Consider the following 14,026-nt stretch of genomic DNA (forward strand, 5'->3'; position numbering starts at 1 on the left):
CCCTCTCCACTCGCACCCCCCCACCTGTCTCCGGGGCCGCGTGTGGTGGCCGCGCCCGGCGTTGGGGGTCCTGGGCCCGGCGCGCGCCCTGGCCCGGCCCGCTCACCTCGCTCTGAAGGTCAATCCGTCCGCCGCCTGCGCCCCGCGGTTCCGGCAACTTCTCCCAAGTTCGGGTGCCCGGCCCGCAAACTGCGCGCGCCGCCCGCTCCCGGGCTCCTGGGGCTACGCGCCACCGGAGAGGCCCCACCCCTCCCGCACACCCTGCCCGCTGCTGTCGGCGCCGCGGCTCCCTGCGTCCCGCCCGCCGCCGCCTCTGCTGTCACCGAGCCCCGCGCCCGGCGCCCGGCCTCCGGCTGTCACTGCGCGCCTACTTCCCGCCGCGCCCGGCAGAGGGCAGCACCCGCCCAGCGGCCCGTCCCGCCCCCTGCCGCGGTGCGAGGAGGGAAGTGTAGTCCTCTCCACCCTGCGCTAGGCACGCCGGGGTTTGTAGTCCCCCCCATGGGCCAAGGGCTACAGAGATTCAACCTTCGACTAAGAAGTTCTGTTCCGCTTCTGCTCTTTTACAAGTTTTGTCTCTTCTCATTCAGTAATGTCCTGAACTACGACTCTATGTTATCTCCTGTGGCTGTCTGATCCCCAAGAAGGAGCTTGTATGCCTCAGCATACTTTGTTTTTCCAGCAATGTATGAGGAATGAGGTGGTGTACTGTTGCCATAGACCGCTAGGCGGTAAACCCGTTTCTCCCCTGGTTTGAAGAAAAGTGCGGGACCCAGCTCTTACCCTTTAGCCCTGCCGCTGCATATGAGGTCATAAGAGATCTGTGAAATATAAGTGCAAGATAGAGCCTGCCACCCGCACACACAGGTCCTGCTGTGGGGTCTTCCGTCTCTCTCTCTCTCTCTCTCTCTCTCTCTCTCTCACTCACACACACACACACACACCCACACACACACACGCAGAGCATCCTGGTGCCCCGCCACCATGTTGCTGTTCAGAATATTTCTCATCTCCTTTCTTGTCACCACCCCCTGTCGGAAGTCAAGGGTGCAAAGCCATCATCTTTGCTTTGTGAGCCTCTGCTTGGTCTTCCCTCTCCCGCTCCTTCTCCTCTTCCTTTTCTCTCTCTCCACAGCACTTTGCCCCAGGTTTCTGAGGCTTTGCTAGGACGCTCCTAAGGAGAACCCAAGCAGGACTCGTGCTGAGTTGGTTACAGCAAGAGATTTCCACATGAATGCAAATCAATCAGTCCCTCCCTCTCTCTCTCTTTCTCTCCCTGTCTCCCTCCTCCATAGCTGAGAGTTGGACTGCCTTGAAACACAAGTGCTTGGACCTAGGTGTTGTCTGGGTCAAAGTGCAATCAGCCTGCCTCAGCCCTGACCTTCTGAAGCCCTCCTTCGAGTCGTTTCTGGAAACATCTTTCCTCCTCAGGGACCCTACTACGACTGTGCCAGACACACAAAGGCACATAGCATCATTCACGAAATTCCAGCCAAAACTGATTAATACTGAGGAAATGGACTCCCGTGTGTGGGGTGGACACCTATGGTCCTGATGGAGTCTGGCGGAGTCTGGTAGAATGGGTGGGCAGGGCATTTCTGTCAAGTGGGGGTCATTTTTCCACCACAAGCCCCCCATGCCATTACCCCGTCTTCCCTTTCTGCAGGGAAGCTGGGAGCACACTCCAAGCTCCGAGCCGTACAGGGCCTCTCCCCACACTCTGCCCATTTCTCCTAGAATCTGTGACCCGCCAGGGAACCTCCCAGCCACACACACATAGGCGAGACGGCAAGATTTGCCCCGTCCTTGTCCCCAGAACCAGGATGCCTGCCAGCCCATAATTCCCTTCCAAAAAAAACACGCTGGTCAACATGGAAAACTATTTATTATTAGAGAAAGTCCAGGGTCCAGCAAAGGGGAGCTGAACCCAGGAAGGGGAGCACAGAAGGAAGCCGCACAAGCTGGGGCCCCAGGAGCAAGGTGTCCAGGGTCCAGGCAGCTCGTCTAGGCAGCAGGGGCAAAGCCCATTCTGTTGTTGCCCATGTCGTAGATGGAGTAGTAGGACCTCAGGAAGACGTCCCCAAGGATCCAGAAGGGCTGGCCATTATCAGAGGACAGGTAGGTGGACTCGAGCCCCACCATGCAGGACTGGTCTTCCTGTTCAACAGAAAGGCCGCTCTTGGTCACTGGCTGCCACGTGCACAGGCAGTGTGCAGCCCTGAGCCCTGGGTCGGGGAACAAGTTCCGAGCTGGGAGACCTGCGGGCCAGCTGACAGCCAGAGCCACTCCCTACACAGGAGCCGTCTCACGGGTCCCCTCCTGCTCCTGGTTGGCAGCAGCTCAGTCTGATGGTCGAGCTAAGAGCCAGACCAACTTGGATGCGAACTTTGGCTTCGCCCGGATGAGCTGGGTCGGCTGGGCTCAGTTACTTAACCTCTCTGAACCCCCAGGATTTCACCTGCACCCTCCTCCCCGCCCAGGCTGGTGGCTCGGCCCCCAGGGACCAGGACTCACGTTGAGGATGTAGGCCGAGGGTGGCAGAGGGAACTGCACACCACTGATGACGAAGGTCAGGGTGGGGAGGTTCTGGACGCTGTTACAGTTCACAAAATACTGCAGGGAGGAACAGACCCAGGTCACTTCACAGACCCCCAGGGAGCCCCCACCAAGCCCGCCTCAGCACCCCAGCCCCGGCCCAGCCCCAAGCCGCTTGTGGACGGAGGGTGTTGCTCCCAGGACAGTCCTACATAGATAACCTGGGTCACACTTGCAGGGCTGTGTAGAAGGGGTAGAATTAGGGGAGATCTGAGCATCTGCTCCACCCCAAAATGTTCCTGAATTTCCCCTCTGAGAGGCTGAATCATTGCCTTTTCTCTGCAAATGTCCTTTAAAAGTACAAACGTGAGCCGGGGATACAGCTCAGTGGCAAAAGCACCTGCCTTGCAAGCATGAGGTCATGAGTTGGATTCCCAGTACCATAAAAAAAGAAAAAAATTAAAAAGAAAACAGTGGAGATGTGAAGCTAGTGTGGTGTACACTGAGGCAGAAGGACTGGCGTTTGAGGCCAGCCTCGGATACATAGTGAGTTCAAGGCCAGGCTGGACTACATAGAGAGACCCAGTCTCAAAAACAAACAAAACAAAACAAAAATACTGTACAGATCTGAGCTGGGCCTGGGGGCCCACACCTGTAATCCTAGCCTTCAGGAGGCTGAAGCAGGAGAATAGCCAACCTGAGCTACATAGTCAGTTCAAGAGAAGCCTGAACTACATAGCAAGACCCTATCTTTAAAAAAAAAAAAAAAAAATGGGGGCCAGAGATATAGCTCAGCAGCACAGTACCTGCCTGGCAAGCACAAGTTCCTGAGTTCAATTCCCGGTACAAAAAAAAAAATTTTTTTTTAAATACAGATCTGGCCAGGTGTGATGGTGTTGCCTGTCATCCCAGCACTCAGGAGGCTGAGGTAGGAAGACTGCTGATAATTCAAGGCCAGCCTAGGCCGCATAGTGAAACCCTGTCTCAAAAAGACAAAAAAGAGTACAGATCTGCAAAGAAAGTGGTCCACTGGTCCTCTAAAGTGGGTGGGGATGTACTAAGGGAGTGGGGGGATGCTCTGTGGGGCTCAGGGTACAGGCGTAGGCCTATGGAGGTAAAGGGGGATGTGTTAAGGGGTGTCCCTCATCACTCACCTCCTGGGCCCCACATTTCTGCCGCTTTGCCCTCATCCCAAAGCCCAGCAAGCATTCATTCAGCACAGAGGAAATTCTTGCGTGCCAGGAGCCTCTTGTGCCCCGGTACTAGAGCACACCTCCCCAACAGGGAGCTTGGTGTCCCAGGTCCCCCACCTCCAGAGCCATGGGCACCCAGGACCACCAGCACAAAGACTGAGGCTGCTCTGTGTCCCCGGGAGAAACCCCAAATGACTCTGAGCTGCCTCCCTGGGGAACGGGGCATGCCCCAGACGCACCTCTCCGTACTCGTTCTCCTGGGCCCCTATGGTCTGCATCAGGGTGCTCAGGTACTGCTGGGGCACGGTGAGCAGTGAGGTACCTGTGTCCACAATGCCCTGGCAGCCTTGGGCGCACCAGCCAGACCCAGTGCCGTCAACGAGGAATCTGAATGGAGAGCAGACGGCAGCCTCAGGCCCAGCTGTCAGGGCGGTGGGGCGTGTGTCCCACCACCAAGGAGCCCCAGCCCTGGGCCCCAGAGCCAGGCCCAGCTGGGGCAGCCAGGATCCTGCCTCACACTGTCCTGAAGGCTACCAAGGCCACTTACAGTTAGTTCTCAAAAGTTTCCTGAGCCAGGTATGGGGGCATTCATTCTCATCCCAGCCCTCAGGAGACTGAGGCAGGAGGATCACCTCAAGTTTGAGGTCAGCCTGGGCTACCTAGTAAGTTCAAGGCCCGCCTTACTACACAGTGAGACCCTGTCTCCCAAGACAAGATAAAACAGAACACAAAAACCCAGAAAACAAAAGCTTCAAGGAAGGCCCTAGCAACACTGAAAGCCAGGGCCTCAGATTCATTATAAGACCTTTGAACAAATTAGTCCCCCAACTCGCAGCTTCTCACTTGGGCCGGTGTCATCAGCACCACATCGCCCCTGCCCACTCCTGTCCTCCAGCCCGAGCTGGGCTCTGAGGCACCCTGAGGTCGGCTGGAGCACCGGGAGGCCAGGCCTCTGCGTCCTCTGTGCTCCCCGCCCCCAGCCGTGCCAATGCCCACTCTGAGGGGGACCACGGCCTGGGCCACCGCAGACTCACTCTTCAATGCCGATCTGCCAGTAGAGTTCCTGGGTGACCGGCGTCCAGGAGATCTGCCCCGAGTACAGGCTCTCGTCCACGCCGCCCAGGATGAGCGCGCCCCCGTCCGAAGAGCCCTGCTGGCTGTGGGGACAGGGAGTGTGGTCAGAGAGAGGGGGGACAGTCACACGCTGGCAATCAGGGCTCCTTCCCGGCTTCAGAGGGGGTCCCCAAGGGTGGACTGTGTCCCCCTCAGACCGGGCTGTCTCTGCAGCCCTCTCAGAGCCCCCAGTGCCGCAGGCTCCTGAATGTGCTGCCTCTGGGAAGCGGTGGGGGGGGGGACACTGCTCACCCTTGGGTCCCACCCCACCTCCTCTGCCTGTCATTCATGCTGCTGGTGAACTTGTCACCTGGCCCCCCACCCAGTCTGTCACTGCTGTGCTGGAACTGGAGGGGACAGAGAGTTGTGGGAGGGCAGGAGAGGCTTCGCCCTCCGGTGCCCCGGGCAGCGCTTCTCCAGGTGAGGAGCAGCGGCAGGAAGCGAGGCGGGGCGTAGCGCGGGCTGCCAGCGGGCCCTAGCAGGTGGCTACTTCTGAGAAGGAGGAAAGAAAGGGAGTCCCTTGGCACTGAGCGGCCAGGCCTGACTGTGCGGCGAGGACTCAGTCCCCGGCTTTGCCCTGGAGACTCCAGGATGGCTGGGAGGACAGATCAAAGGAGATGACGCCGCAGATTACCACACAGAGAGGCAGGCGCGGGAGCCGGCCCAAGGAGCGCTGGGAGCCAGAGCAGGCTCAAAGTTCAGAGGAAGTGGGAGACTCTCCCGTGGTTGAGTGGCCGGAGACGGTGTGGGGGTGGGGTGGGGCCACTTCAGAAGCCCAGGCTGGGTCGCCTCAGTTGTGCAGAGTGACTGCGTGTGGGTCGGGGGCTGGGGACACAGGCAGCCACTCACCTGCCCAGGTAGACGCTGAAGAGGTTCTGGGAGAGGGCTCCCTCCCGCAGCAGACCCTGCATAGCGGTGGTGGCGCCCCCTGCGGACAGGGCGGGGTAGCCCAGGCCCATGATGCCCTCGAACTGGGCGTAGACAAAGGCGCTGCCTGGCTCTTGCTCACTGAGGCCAAACTCCTGCTTGGGGACCTGAGTTTCTTGGATCTGGGGGGTGGGGACACAGGACAGAGGAGATGACAAGTCCGATGGCACCCACCATCCCCAGCCCATCCGGTAGAGCCCCTTCCAGGGCTTTTTTTCATCCTCCTTGATGCACCCCCTCCTGTTTTTGTTTATTTGTTTGTTTGAGACAGGGTCTCACTATGCAGTCCAGGCTGGCCTTGAACTCACTATGTAGCCAAAGCTGGCCGGCCAAACTCACAGCAATCCTCCTGACTCAGCCTCCCGAGCGCTGGGACCACAGGGGGTATACAGCCTTGCCCCATTTGTTTATTTCTTGAGACAGGCCCCACTGTACAGCCCACACTCAAACTCTCCATCCTCCTGCCTCAGCCTCCTGAATGCTGCCATTACAGGTTGTGCTACCACGCCCGGCAGCCGCCCTGTTGTGACAGGTCTGACAAGAGCCCCCTCTTCCTAGAGGCCGTCCCTGACTGCCTCCGTGCCACGCCTCCATCTCCTTCCTCTCTGCACTCCCCAGATTCAAGCTTTGGAAGGACCACGTCATCTGGTTCCTCACAGTGTCCCCCGGGCCAGGCACAGGGCGGCCCTCAGAGTGTGACAGCGGGGCCTGGACGTGGCCTTATCATACTGACTTCCTGTCCACGGCATTTCAGAGGCTCCCCGAGGGCCCATGCCTCGCACACCCCTGTTGCACTCACGGTCATTGTGTCGTAGCCGAATAAGCCGGTGAGGCTGCCGGAGCCGTACTGCAGGGAAAAGGACTGGCCGGCAGAGGTGTAGGTGGAGGACTCGTTGGGATTGAAGCGCGGGTGAGTGGCTGTGGGCAGCGGGGCATGGCGCTCAGGCTCCATCGCTCTCAGGCCTGCAGGGTCCCCTCTTCCTCCCTTAGCACCCCCTCCAGGGCTACCAAGTCAAGGGGGCAACTAGGGCTCCCAGGCTGGATCAGGGACCAGGCCAGCTGACAGAGCCGGGGGCGCCTGGGCTGCGGCCTCCCTGGGGGCCGGGTGGCCTGGACTCCGTGCCTGCAACCTGACCCCAGCAGACGCCACATCCACTGTGCACACCGCGACGGGGTGGACGGGCCTTGAGGCGTTCCCCTTGCCCCCACCCTGTGTCCACCAAGAAGCTGGGTCCCCACATAGCATAAGCTGTGCCCGAGGAGGGGACTCTTGCACCAGAGATATCAGGACACAGACCCCAAGGCCCTGCAGGGGCCAGCACTGAAGTGGCTACCATCTGTCTCCCAAGCCATGACAGGGCAGGACCAGTGCTGTCCTGTCCTTTGGTGACACTCGGGGAAGTAAGCAGGGGGGCGTAAAATGGGACGCTGCAGAAGCGGCACGATGGAGTGGCGTGGGAATCTCTTAAGAGGAACTAAACGGCTTCACCAGCGTGGGTGAGGTGGCCGGCATCCACACCGGAGTCCATATTGATCCACACAAGTCCCCGTCCTCCTGGGGGTGAGACCCCCCCCAGCACCCCCACAGGGTACTCACTGCAGGCCAGGCTCTTGCAGTAGATGGATGGCACCCACAGGTTGGAGGAGCCAGTGTCAAACAGGACCTGGAAGCTCTGCGGCGGTGTTCCAAGGCTGATCTCGCCAAAGTAGGAAGCCTGGGGGCCGTGGGTGGCTGTCAGCACCCAAAGGACCCAGAGCCCAGGCAGCTCCGCAGGCAGAACAGCCGAGGGAACGGCCACCCCGCAGCCCACAGAGGTCCGATCTTGCCTGACTCCCTCACACTGACCTGGGGTGGCCCCCAGGGGCTGCTCTGCTGGAGCAGCTGGGGACAGCTCCCCGACTGCCCTTCATAGTGGCCCGCAGGCAGGGAGGGAAGTGGCCACAAGCCTCAGGGTAGGAAGGCAAGGACAGGGACACCCCGGGAGGGCGAGGACTTACATCCATGTAGGACATGGGCTCAAACAGCACGCTGAAGTCACCAAGGTTGCCGAAGCCGTTGCTGGAGAACTTCCGGACGTGCTCCTGCTTGTGGTTCTTCAGGAAGTCCCCCAGCAAGCCCTTCTCCCTCATGGTCTCCCGGATAGACTTGAGCTTCTTCAGGGGGATCCTGTAGTGGCAGTGTGTCAGGGCGCATCCCATCTCCAACCGCGGGCCGCCACCTCCCTGCCACTGTCCCCGCCGAGCCTCTTCTTGGGTGTCTCTGCCTCTGTCCTAACGCTGTTCTCTGCCCCCTCTGCTCTCTCTTTCTTCCCCTCTCCTCTTGCTTGCAAAGCTCTTCTCTGCGCTTGTTCCAAGATTTAGAAGATTTAGACAGCTCTGTTCTTCTCCTGTACCCGCCCGCCCCATCCCAGGCATCCACTTGTTCTCCAACAGCCTATAAATTGCTTCCTGGAAGGGATTTTGGACATTCTGCTTTTTCAGGATAAATGCTTTTTCTTTTTTTGAGACAGGGTCTTGCCATGTATTCTACTGACCTCCAATTTACAGCAATCTTCCTGGCTCAGCTTCCTGAGGACTGAGATTACAGGCATGCACCATCACCTGCAGCTCAGGATAAGTGTTTTTGGTTTGTTTGTTTGTTTGTTTTTGTTTATTTTATTTTATTTTATTTTTGAGACAGGGTCTCACTATGTAGCTCAGGTTGGCCTTAAACTCATGGCAATCCTTCTGCCTCAGCCTCCTGTGTGCTCGGATTACAAGCCTATGCCACCATGCCCCACTACTGGGAAAAGTGCATTTAAAAGAAAAAAAACAAGGCCAGGCATAGTGGCACATACCTGGAATCCCAGCACTCAGGAGGCTGAGGCAGGAAGGTTGTTTTGAGTTTGAGACCAGCCTGGGCTACAAAGTAAGCTCAAGGCCAGCCTGAACTGCATAGCAAAACCCTGTCTCAAAAAGACCAAAAAAAAAAAAAAAAAAAAAAACAGTTCTCAAAAATGGCAAAGTTCACTCCAAAGGCTGCCCCTTGCTCCAGTGGTCCTCTGGCACTGGCACCAGCTAATATAACCGGGGCCTGGAGCAAGGGAGACAGCACTCTCTCCATCTCTACTGCTAACCACATGGTCTGGGCCCATCGCTCCGTTTCTCAGGACACTGGGTCCCCTGGGCAGGTGGCCTGGGAGCTCCAGAGTTGGAGCCTCTGAGTCATGGGTTCTGCCCCTGACCCCACGACAGCTCAGTCCCCCTTGGCTGCCCCCCTGCAGCTCTGTGGCTGCATTGCCCACCGGTCTCTGCGCATGACCGGCGCTGCTCCAGGATCTACAGTTCCTGCTGCTTTCTCTTCTTTCCCCACCTTCATCCGAATTCGCCCACATTTTCCAGAAGCTTTCAGCTAAACCCTTCCTGAAAGCTGCGAAGACTGTGACCAGCTTGGTACCAGCCACTTCTGCCAAGTTTGCCTGTCAGGCCGTATTTCTGCCAAAAGCCAGTTGTTAAGCTAAGGAATCACTACCTTTCCTGGATGTCCATGGGTCCCAGGAGCCCCTACAGGCACCCAAATCTGGATGCTAGCCGGGCATGGTGGAGCACACCTGTAATCCCAGCACTCGGGAGGAAGAGGCAGGAGGATCCCCATGAGTCTGAGGCCAGCCTGGCTACATAAGTGAATTTGAGGCCAGCCTGGGCTACATAAAGAGACCCTGTCTCAAAAAAACCCGTAAAACAAAACAAAACAAAATCCTCGCCGGGCATGGTGGCGCATGCCTGTAATCCCAGCACTCGGGAGGCTGAGGCAGGAGGATCCTTGCAAGTTCGAGACCAGACTAGGCTACAAACCGAGCTCAAGGCCAGCCTGAACTGCATAGCGAGATCCTTTCTCAAAAGACAGAAAAAAAAAAATCCTCATGACACTACATTGTTTAGGAATAATGACCCCCAAAGTGTGTACATATCAAATTACAGATGCAATTTTTATTTTAAGAGTTCAATCCAAGGTTGATTGTGTGGCTGAAGGCAGAACCCACAGATACCAAAGGCCATGGTGGAACAGCAGGCAGGTGTGGGCTGGGAGCCCTCCTGATGTTCCCCGTCATGCCAGCTCTCCACCTCAAGTGTCCTCCTGACACCTCAGGGTATGGAGATGCACATGGTCTTGTGTTTCTGCTTACATAAGTTGGGCATCTGCCAATCAATTTGGGGCCTCTAGGAAATTTTTGTTTCTGTGGGGGGCACACACCCACCTCTGTGAGGCTGAGGCAGGAGGATCACAAGATGGAGCCCAGCCTAGGCAACTTAGGGAGACCCCATCTTTTTTTTTGTTTTGCTTTGTTTTTTCCGGTACCGAGGATCGAACTCACAACCTTGCGCTTGCCGGGCAGGCGCTATGCCACTGAGCTAAATCCCCAGCCCTAGGGAGACCCCATCTTGAAACAAAACATTTTAAAAGGGGTTGGGATGTAATAAATTGTGACAGCCCTGGATTCTGTCCCCACCACCACACGTACATACAAAATGAACATTTTAGAAAGAATTATTTTGCTCCTTGTCTAAAAAGAGATAAGGATAAACCACAGTCACCATTCAGGGGTGGCTTGGGCAGTCGTCCTCTCTCCTCTCCCTGTTTCGGGTCCCTCTTTTCCTCAGCTGGGGGACCCACTGTGCTGGCCCTTGGCTAGATCTTTCCTGATGGCAGGGCGGGCTGTGTCGCCCCACCCGCTGGGTCCTGCACAAGCCCGGAGAAGGAAGCCTTCTGTCCCGGAGAGACACACCGGTGCAGAGCTGCGGGCCCTGGCTCCGCTGCCCCCTGAGGGCTGGGGCTCCCTTCCCAGCTCCTGCACTAGCCCAGGCCCCAGACTTACTTGATCTGTGTCGCCTCAGAGAGTGGCAGGCACAGCAAGGCCACTATCACCCACTTCATGATCTTGGTTCCCAGCTGCTCGAGGAGGAGAAGCCGCCTGAGTTCCACTGCGACCGTGGAGTACAGACCTGGGCGCCTCTGAGTCCTTTATACCCCAGGCCCCAGCCCGGACCCCGCCCCTGTCCTGGGCAAGCGTGACCCCACGCCGGGGGGTCCGCAGGGCCCCAGTATCAGTGGTTTCTGTGTGTCTTTCCCTCTGGAGCGTGGCCACAATAGACTTTTCATCTTATTGACTTTTCAATTCAAGCAACGGAGGCCAGGAGGTACAGTGATAAGCGGAACAAAGGGGCCGGAGGCCGGAGAAGTAGAGATTGCTTCTCGTCCAGGAACTTCTCGTCCACCGTTCGGAGCCGTGATGTGGGCATTCTGGGGCGAGGGCCAGGCAAAGATAGGCAGAGCCAGGGAGATGGGTGATGGACCATCCGACATCTGGGGACAGATGATGCTCTGTCCTGGGCACTGTCCCGTGTGCTGTGGGACACTGGGCCACATCCCTGGCCCCAGCCCCCCAGATGCGAGGAGCAGCCCCCAAGGTACAACAACCAAAAACATCTCTAGGTATTGCCTGTTGTCGCCTAAGAGGGACCAAGTCACAGAGAACCACTGGCCCATAGGTGACACCCTCGCAGGTCTGGCTCAGGTCCTGGCCCCCAGCACCCCGAGCCCTTGGGACACCTGGGGACGGTGGTGACAGCAGTGGTGGCGGTGAGGGTGGTGCTGATGGTGACGGCAATGTGTGGGTACACTGGCGCGGGGGTGGCGGAGGGCAGTGGCTGAAGTTGGAATTATCTGGGGCCGCTTTCAGGACTTTCAAGGTCAGACAGTATTGGGAGTGATCCCTGTCCCAACCAGGCCCTTGTGCAGCACATACACACTGTCAGCCATGCTGGCTCCCGGTTAGGCATGGAGCAGAGACCCAAGGAGGTGCTGTCACCTCGTCTCCCTCTCCTCCACCCCCCCGACTTCCTTCCCCATCCTGCTTCCCAGCTGCATGCTTTGAACCCCTGGGGTAACCTGGAGCCTGGAACGGGGGCCACCAACCTGGCCCAACAATGCTCTCTGGTTTGGGGAAGGGGAAAAAGTGCCCCGCCAGGACCTTCTGTGCCATCTCTCGCCTGCACCCAGATTTATCATTCCCTCGGGGCCCCAGGAAGAAAGCCAGGATCGGACCTGCCAGCCGCTGCACTCCTCTGGCAGTGGGGGATTCGCTACTCCCGCCACCACCAGAGCTCTGCCCAGCCAGAGCACTGGAGGGTCCCGGGCCCTAGGATGGGCAGGGAGGGAGGACTCAAAGTTCCTGGGCCTGGCACAGTGAGAGAGGTCCCTGCCTGTGAGGTTTCTGCAGTCCCCAGAAGCACACTGAACTCTGGGGGTAAGGGGTGGGAGGTAAGATAGAGCTGTCTTCCCTGGGCTGGGGGACCCCCAGCTTGGGACAGTAAGAAAAACAAAGTTATAGAATCCTTGGAGTTTTTCACAGAATCCCCTAAGTCGCAGGACTTCTAGGGACCCGGCCAGCTGTCCCCAGACCACAGTCATGCCACATCCTGCTCTGCCCAGGCACCTGCAGCCTTTGCCCACCTAACCTGACCTTCTGACCACTCGAGCAGTCCCCTCAGGGGCCCTAGACATCCCAAGTTCTCTTCCACTGTCCCTACCACCCCACCCCTCATATCTAAGATGCCCACTTTCTACTTGTCAGGAATCTGCGGAGCCTGGGGACACCTTGGAAGTCATCCAGGGCCACCTGCTACCTGCTACAGGAGCCCCCAAAAGCCCGGCTCTCTGATTCTCAACCAAGTTCATCTTCTACCCTGACACGGGACGCCCTGCTGTCCCACCCATGGCACAGGCCTTGCACTGTCCACTTGCTTCCTGGGGATCGCGCTTCCTTCCGCAGACTAGAAGCCTTCAGAGGACAGAGCAAGATTCTGTACCCCTATGCCTGGCCCAGGGTCCCAGAAATCATGAGTAGTGGGTGGAGCTCTTAGGATGGTTCTCGAAGGAGGCTTGGCTGTACCCCGCCCCGTTATCGCAGTCCTCACATTCCTACCCTGTACCCCAGGTGATTTCTTGGGAGATCCCTGCCAGAAAGGACCTCAGGCCCTCTCTCTCTTCAGCCTCTGTCTCATTCTCTCTGAGCTTCACCTGCACAGAAATTCAAAGTCTGGTCTCTAGAAGGAGCTCAGTCAGGTCTCTTCAACATTTCGTTGTCTTTTTTTCTTTCTTTCTTTCTTTCTTTTTTTTTGAGATAGGGTCTCACTATACTGTTCAGGCTGGCCTTGAGCTCACTTTGTAGCCAAGGCTGGTCTCAAACTTGCAACGATCCTCCTGCCCCAGCCTCCCAAGTGCTGGGATTACAGGCGTGCACCACCACACCTGGCTATATCTTCAACATTTCAAAGCTCATCTTCCATCACTAACCTGTGCAGGAGCCTTGCTTTGTCCCAGGGGGACAAGGTCCTCCAGTGTCCATGCCTTTATCCATGCCACCCCACCCCAAAACCACCTCATTGCCCATAAACAGCACCCCCAGTGTGCAGAACTCTGACTTTCTTCCCCTAATGGCCTCGTACATCCCAGTGATTTGCCCAACTTATAACTCCTACAACTTATAACTTTTAAGAAGACCTCTTCCTGCTCTTTAAGTAGCACAAAGACTTCTTTCAGAAGGTTCACAAGTGACACTGGGAAGTGGGAGTGACAACAGCATAGCATGGATGTGGTTACTGCCTGCACACCACTCATGGCAGACATCATTAGTCTATCCTGTTGCTTTTTCCTACCCTCCACCCATGGCAGACATCACTAATCTATCCTGTTGCTCTTTCCCACCCTCCACCTATGACAGATATTACTAGTCTATGCTTTCCCACCCTTCACCCATGGCAGACATCATAAGTCTATCATGTCAGTCTTTCCCGCAATGCTCAGACAGAGCTCTAGAATCTGTCCCAACCTAGTGTCATTTGAAGCCTTCCTCAGTATATGAGGAAATGGTCATCCCTCATTCCTCCAACGTGGGATTTTTTTAAACTTATGCATGCTAAGTTTTATTTAAAATTCTAAAGCCAGGCATGGTGGCTCACTCCTGTAATCCCACCATTTGGGAGGCTGAGGCAGGAGGATCACTGCAAGTTTGAGGCCAGCCTGGGCTCTATAGTGAGTTCAAGGCCAGTCTGAAATACATAGTGAGACCATGTCTCAAAAAAACAACAAAAAATTCCATACAGATAGCACTTAAAAAAATCAAGGTGGGGCTGGGAATGTAGCTCAGTGGTAGTGTTTGCCTAGCGTGTGTGAGGTCCCAGGTTTGATCTCCAGTACTAAAAGAAAAAAAAAAAGATTA

The 14,026-nt window shown here is 56.9% G+C and overlaps 2 protein-coding genes across 2 annotated transcripts in view; both read right to left on the reverse strand.

Moving 5' to 3' along the window:
- The window catches only part of Tfeb (transcription factor EB), a 38,761-nt gene extending 38,419 nt beyond the window's left edge, over positions 1-342 (reverse strand). The window contains exon 1 of the mRNA XM_005389689.2: positions 107-342. The gene's annotated coding sequence lies outside the window, so the exon portion shown is untranslated. The remainder of the gene's footprint in view (positions 1-106) is intronic.
- Positions 343-1,863: 1,521 nt separating this feature from the next.
- On the reverse strand, positions 1,864-12,385 carry Pgc (progastricsin (pepsinogen C)). Its single transcript, XM_005389695.2, has 9 exons — positions 10,622-12,385; positions 7,764-7,932; positions 7,363-7,480; positions 6,565-6,683; positions 5,688-5,887; positions 4,760-4,882; positions 3,965-4,112; positions 2,512-2,610; positions 1,864-2,154 (listed from the first exon to the last, which is right to left on the reverse strand). Exons 1-9 carry the CDS (start codon positions 10,678-10,680, stop codon positions 2,002-2,004), a joined length of 1,188 nt encoding a protein of 395 aa, XP_005389752.2. The 5' UTR covers positions 10,681-12,385; the 3' UTR covers positions 1,864-2,001.
- Positions 12,386-14,026: the final 1,641 nt, after the last annotated feature.

Source organism: Chinchilla lanigera, unplaced genomic scaffold (assembly GCF_000276665.1).
Source record: "Chinchilla lanigera isolate Chin_1 unplaced genomic scaffold, ChiLan1.0 scaffold00036, whole genome shotgun sequence".
Taxonomy (NCBI): Eukaryota; Metazoa; Chordata; class Mammalia; order Rodentia; family Chinchillidae; genus Chinchilla; species Chinchilla lanigera.

Coding starts and splice junctions, on each gene's coding strand:
- Pgc (XM_005389695.2), bottom strand. CDS start 10,680: ATGAAGTGGGTGATAGTGGCCTTGCTGTGCCTGCCACTCTCTGAGGCG. Junction 7,481..7,763: donor AGCCCATGTCCTACATGGAT/GTAAGTCCTCGC, acceptor CACGGCCCCCAG/GCTTCCTACTTTGGCGAGAT. Junction 2,611..3,964: donor AGGAGAACGAGTACGGAGAG/GTGCGTCTGGGG, acceptor TCCTCCCTGCAG/TATTTTGTGAACTGTAACAG.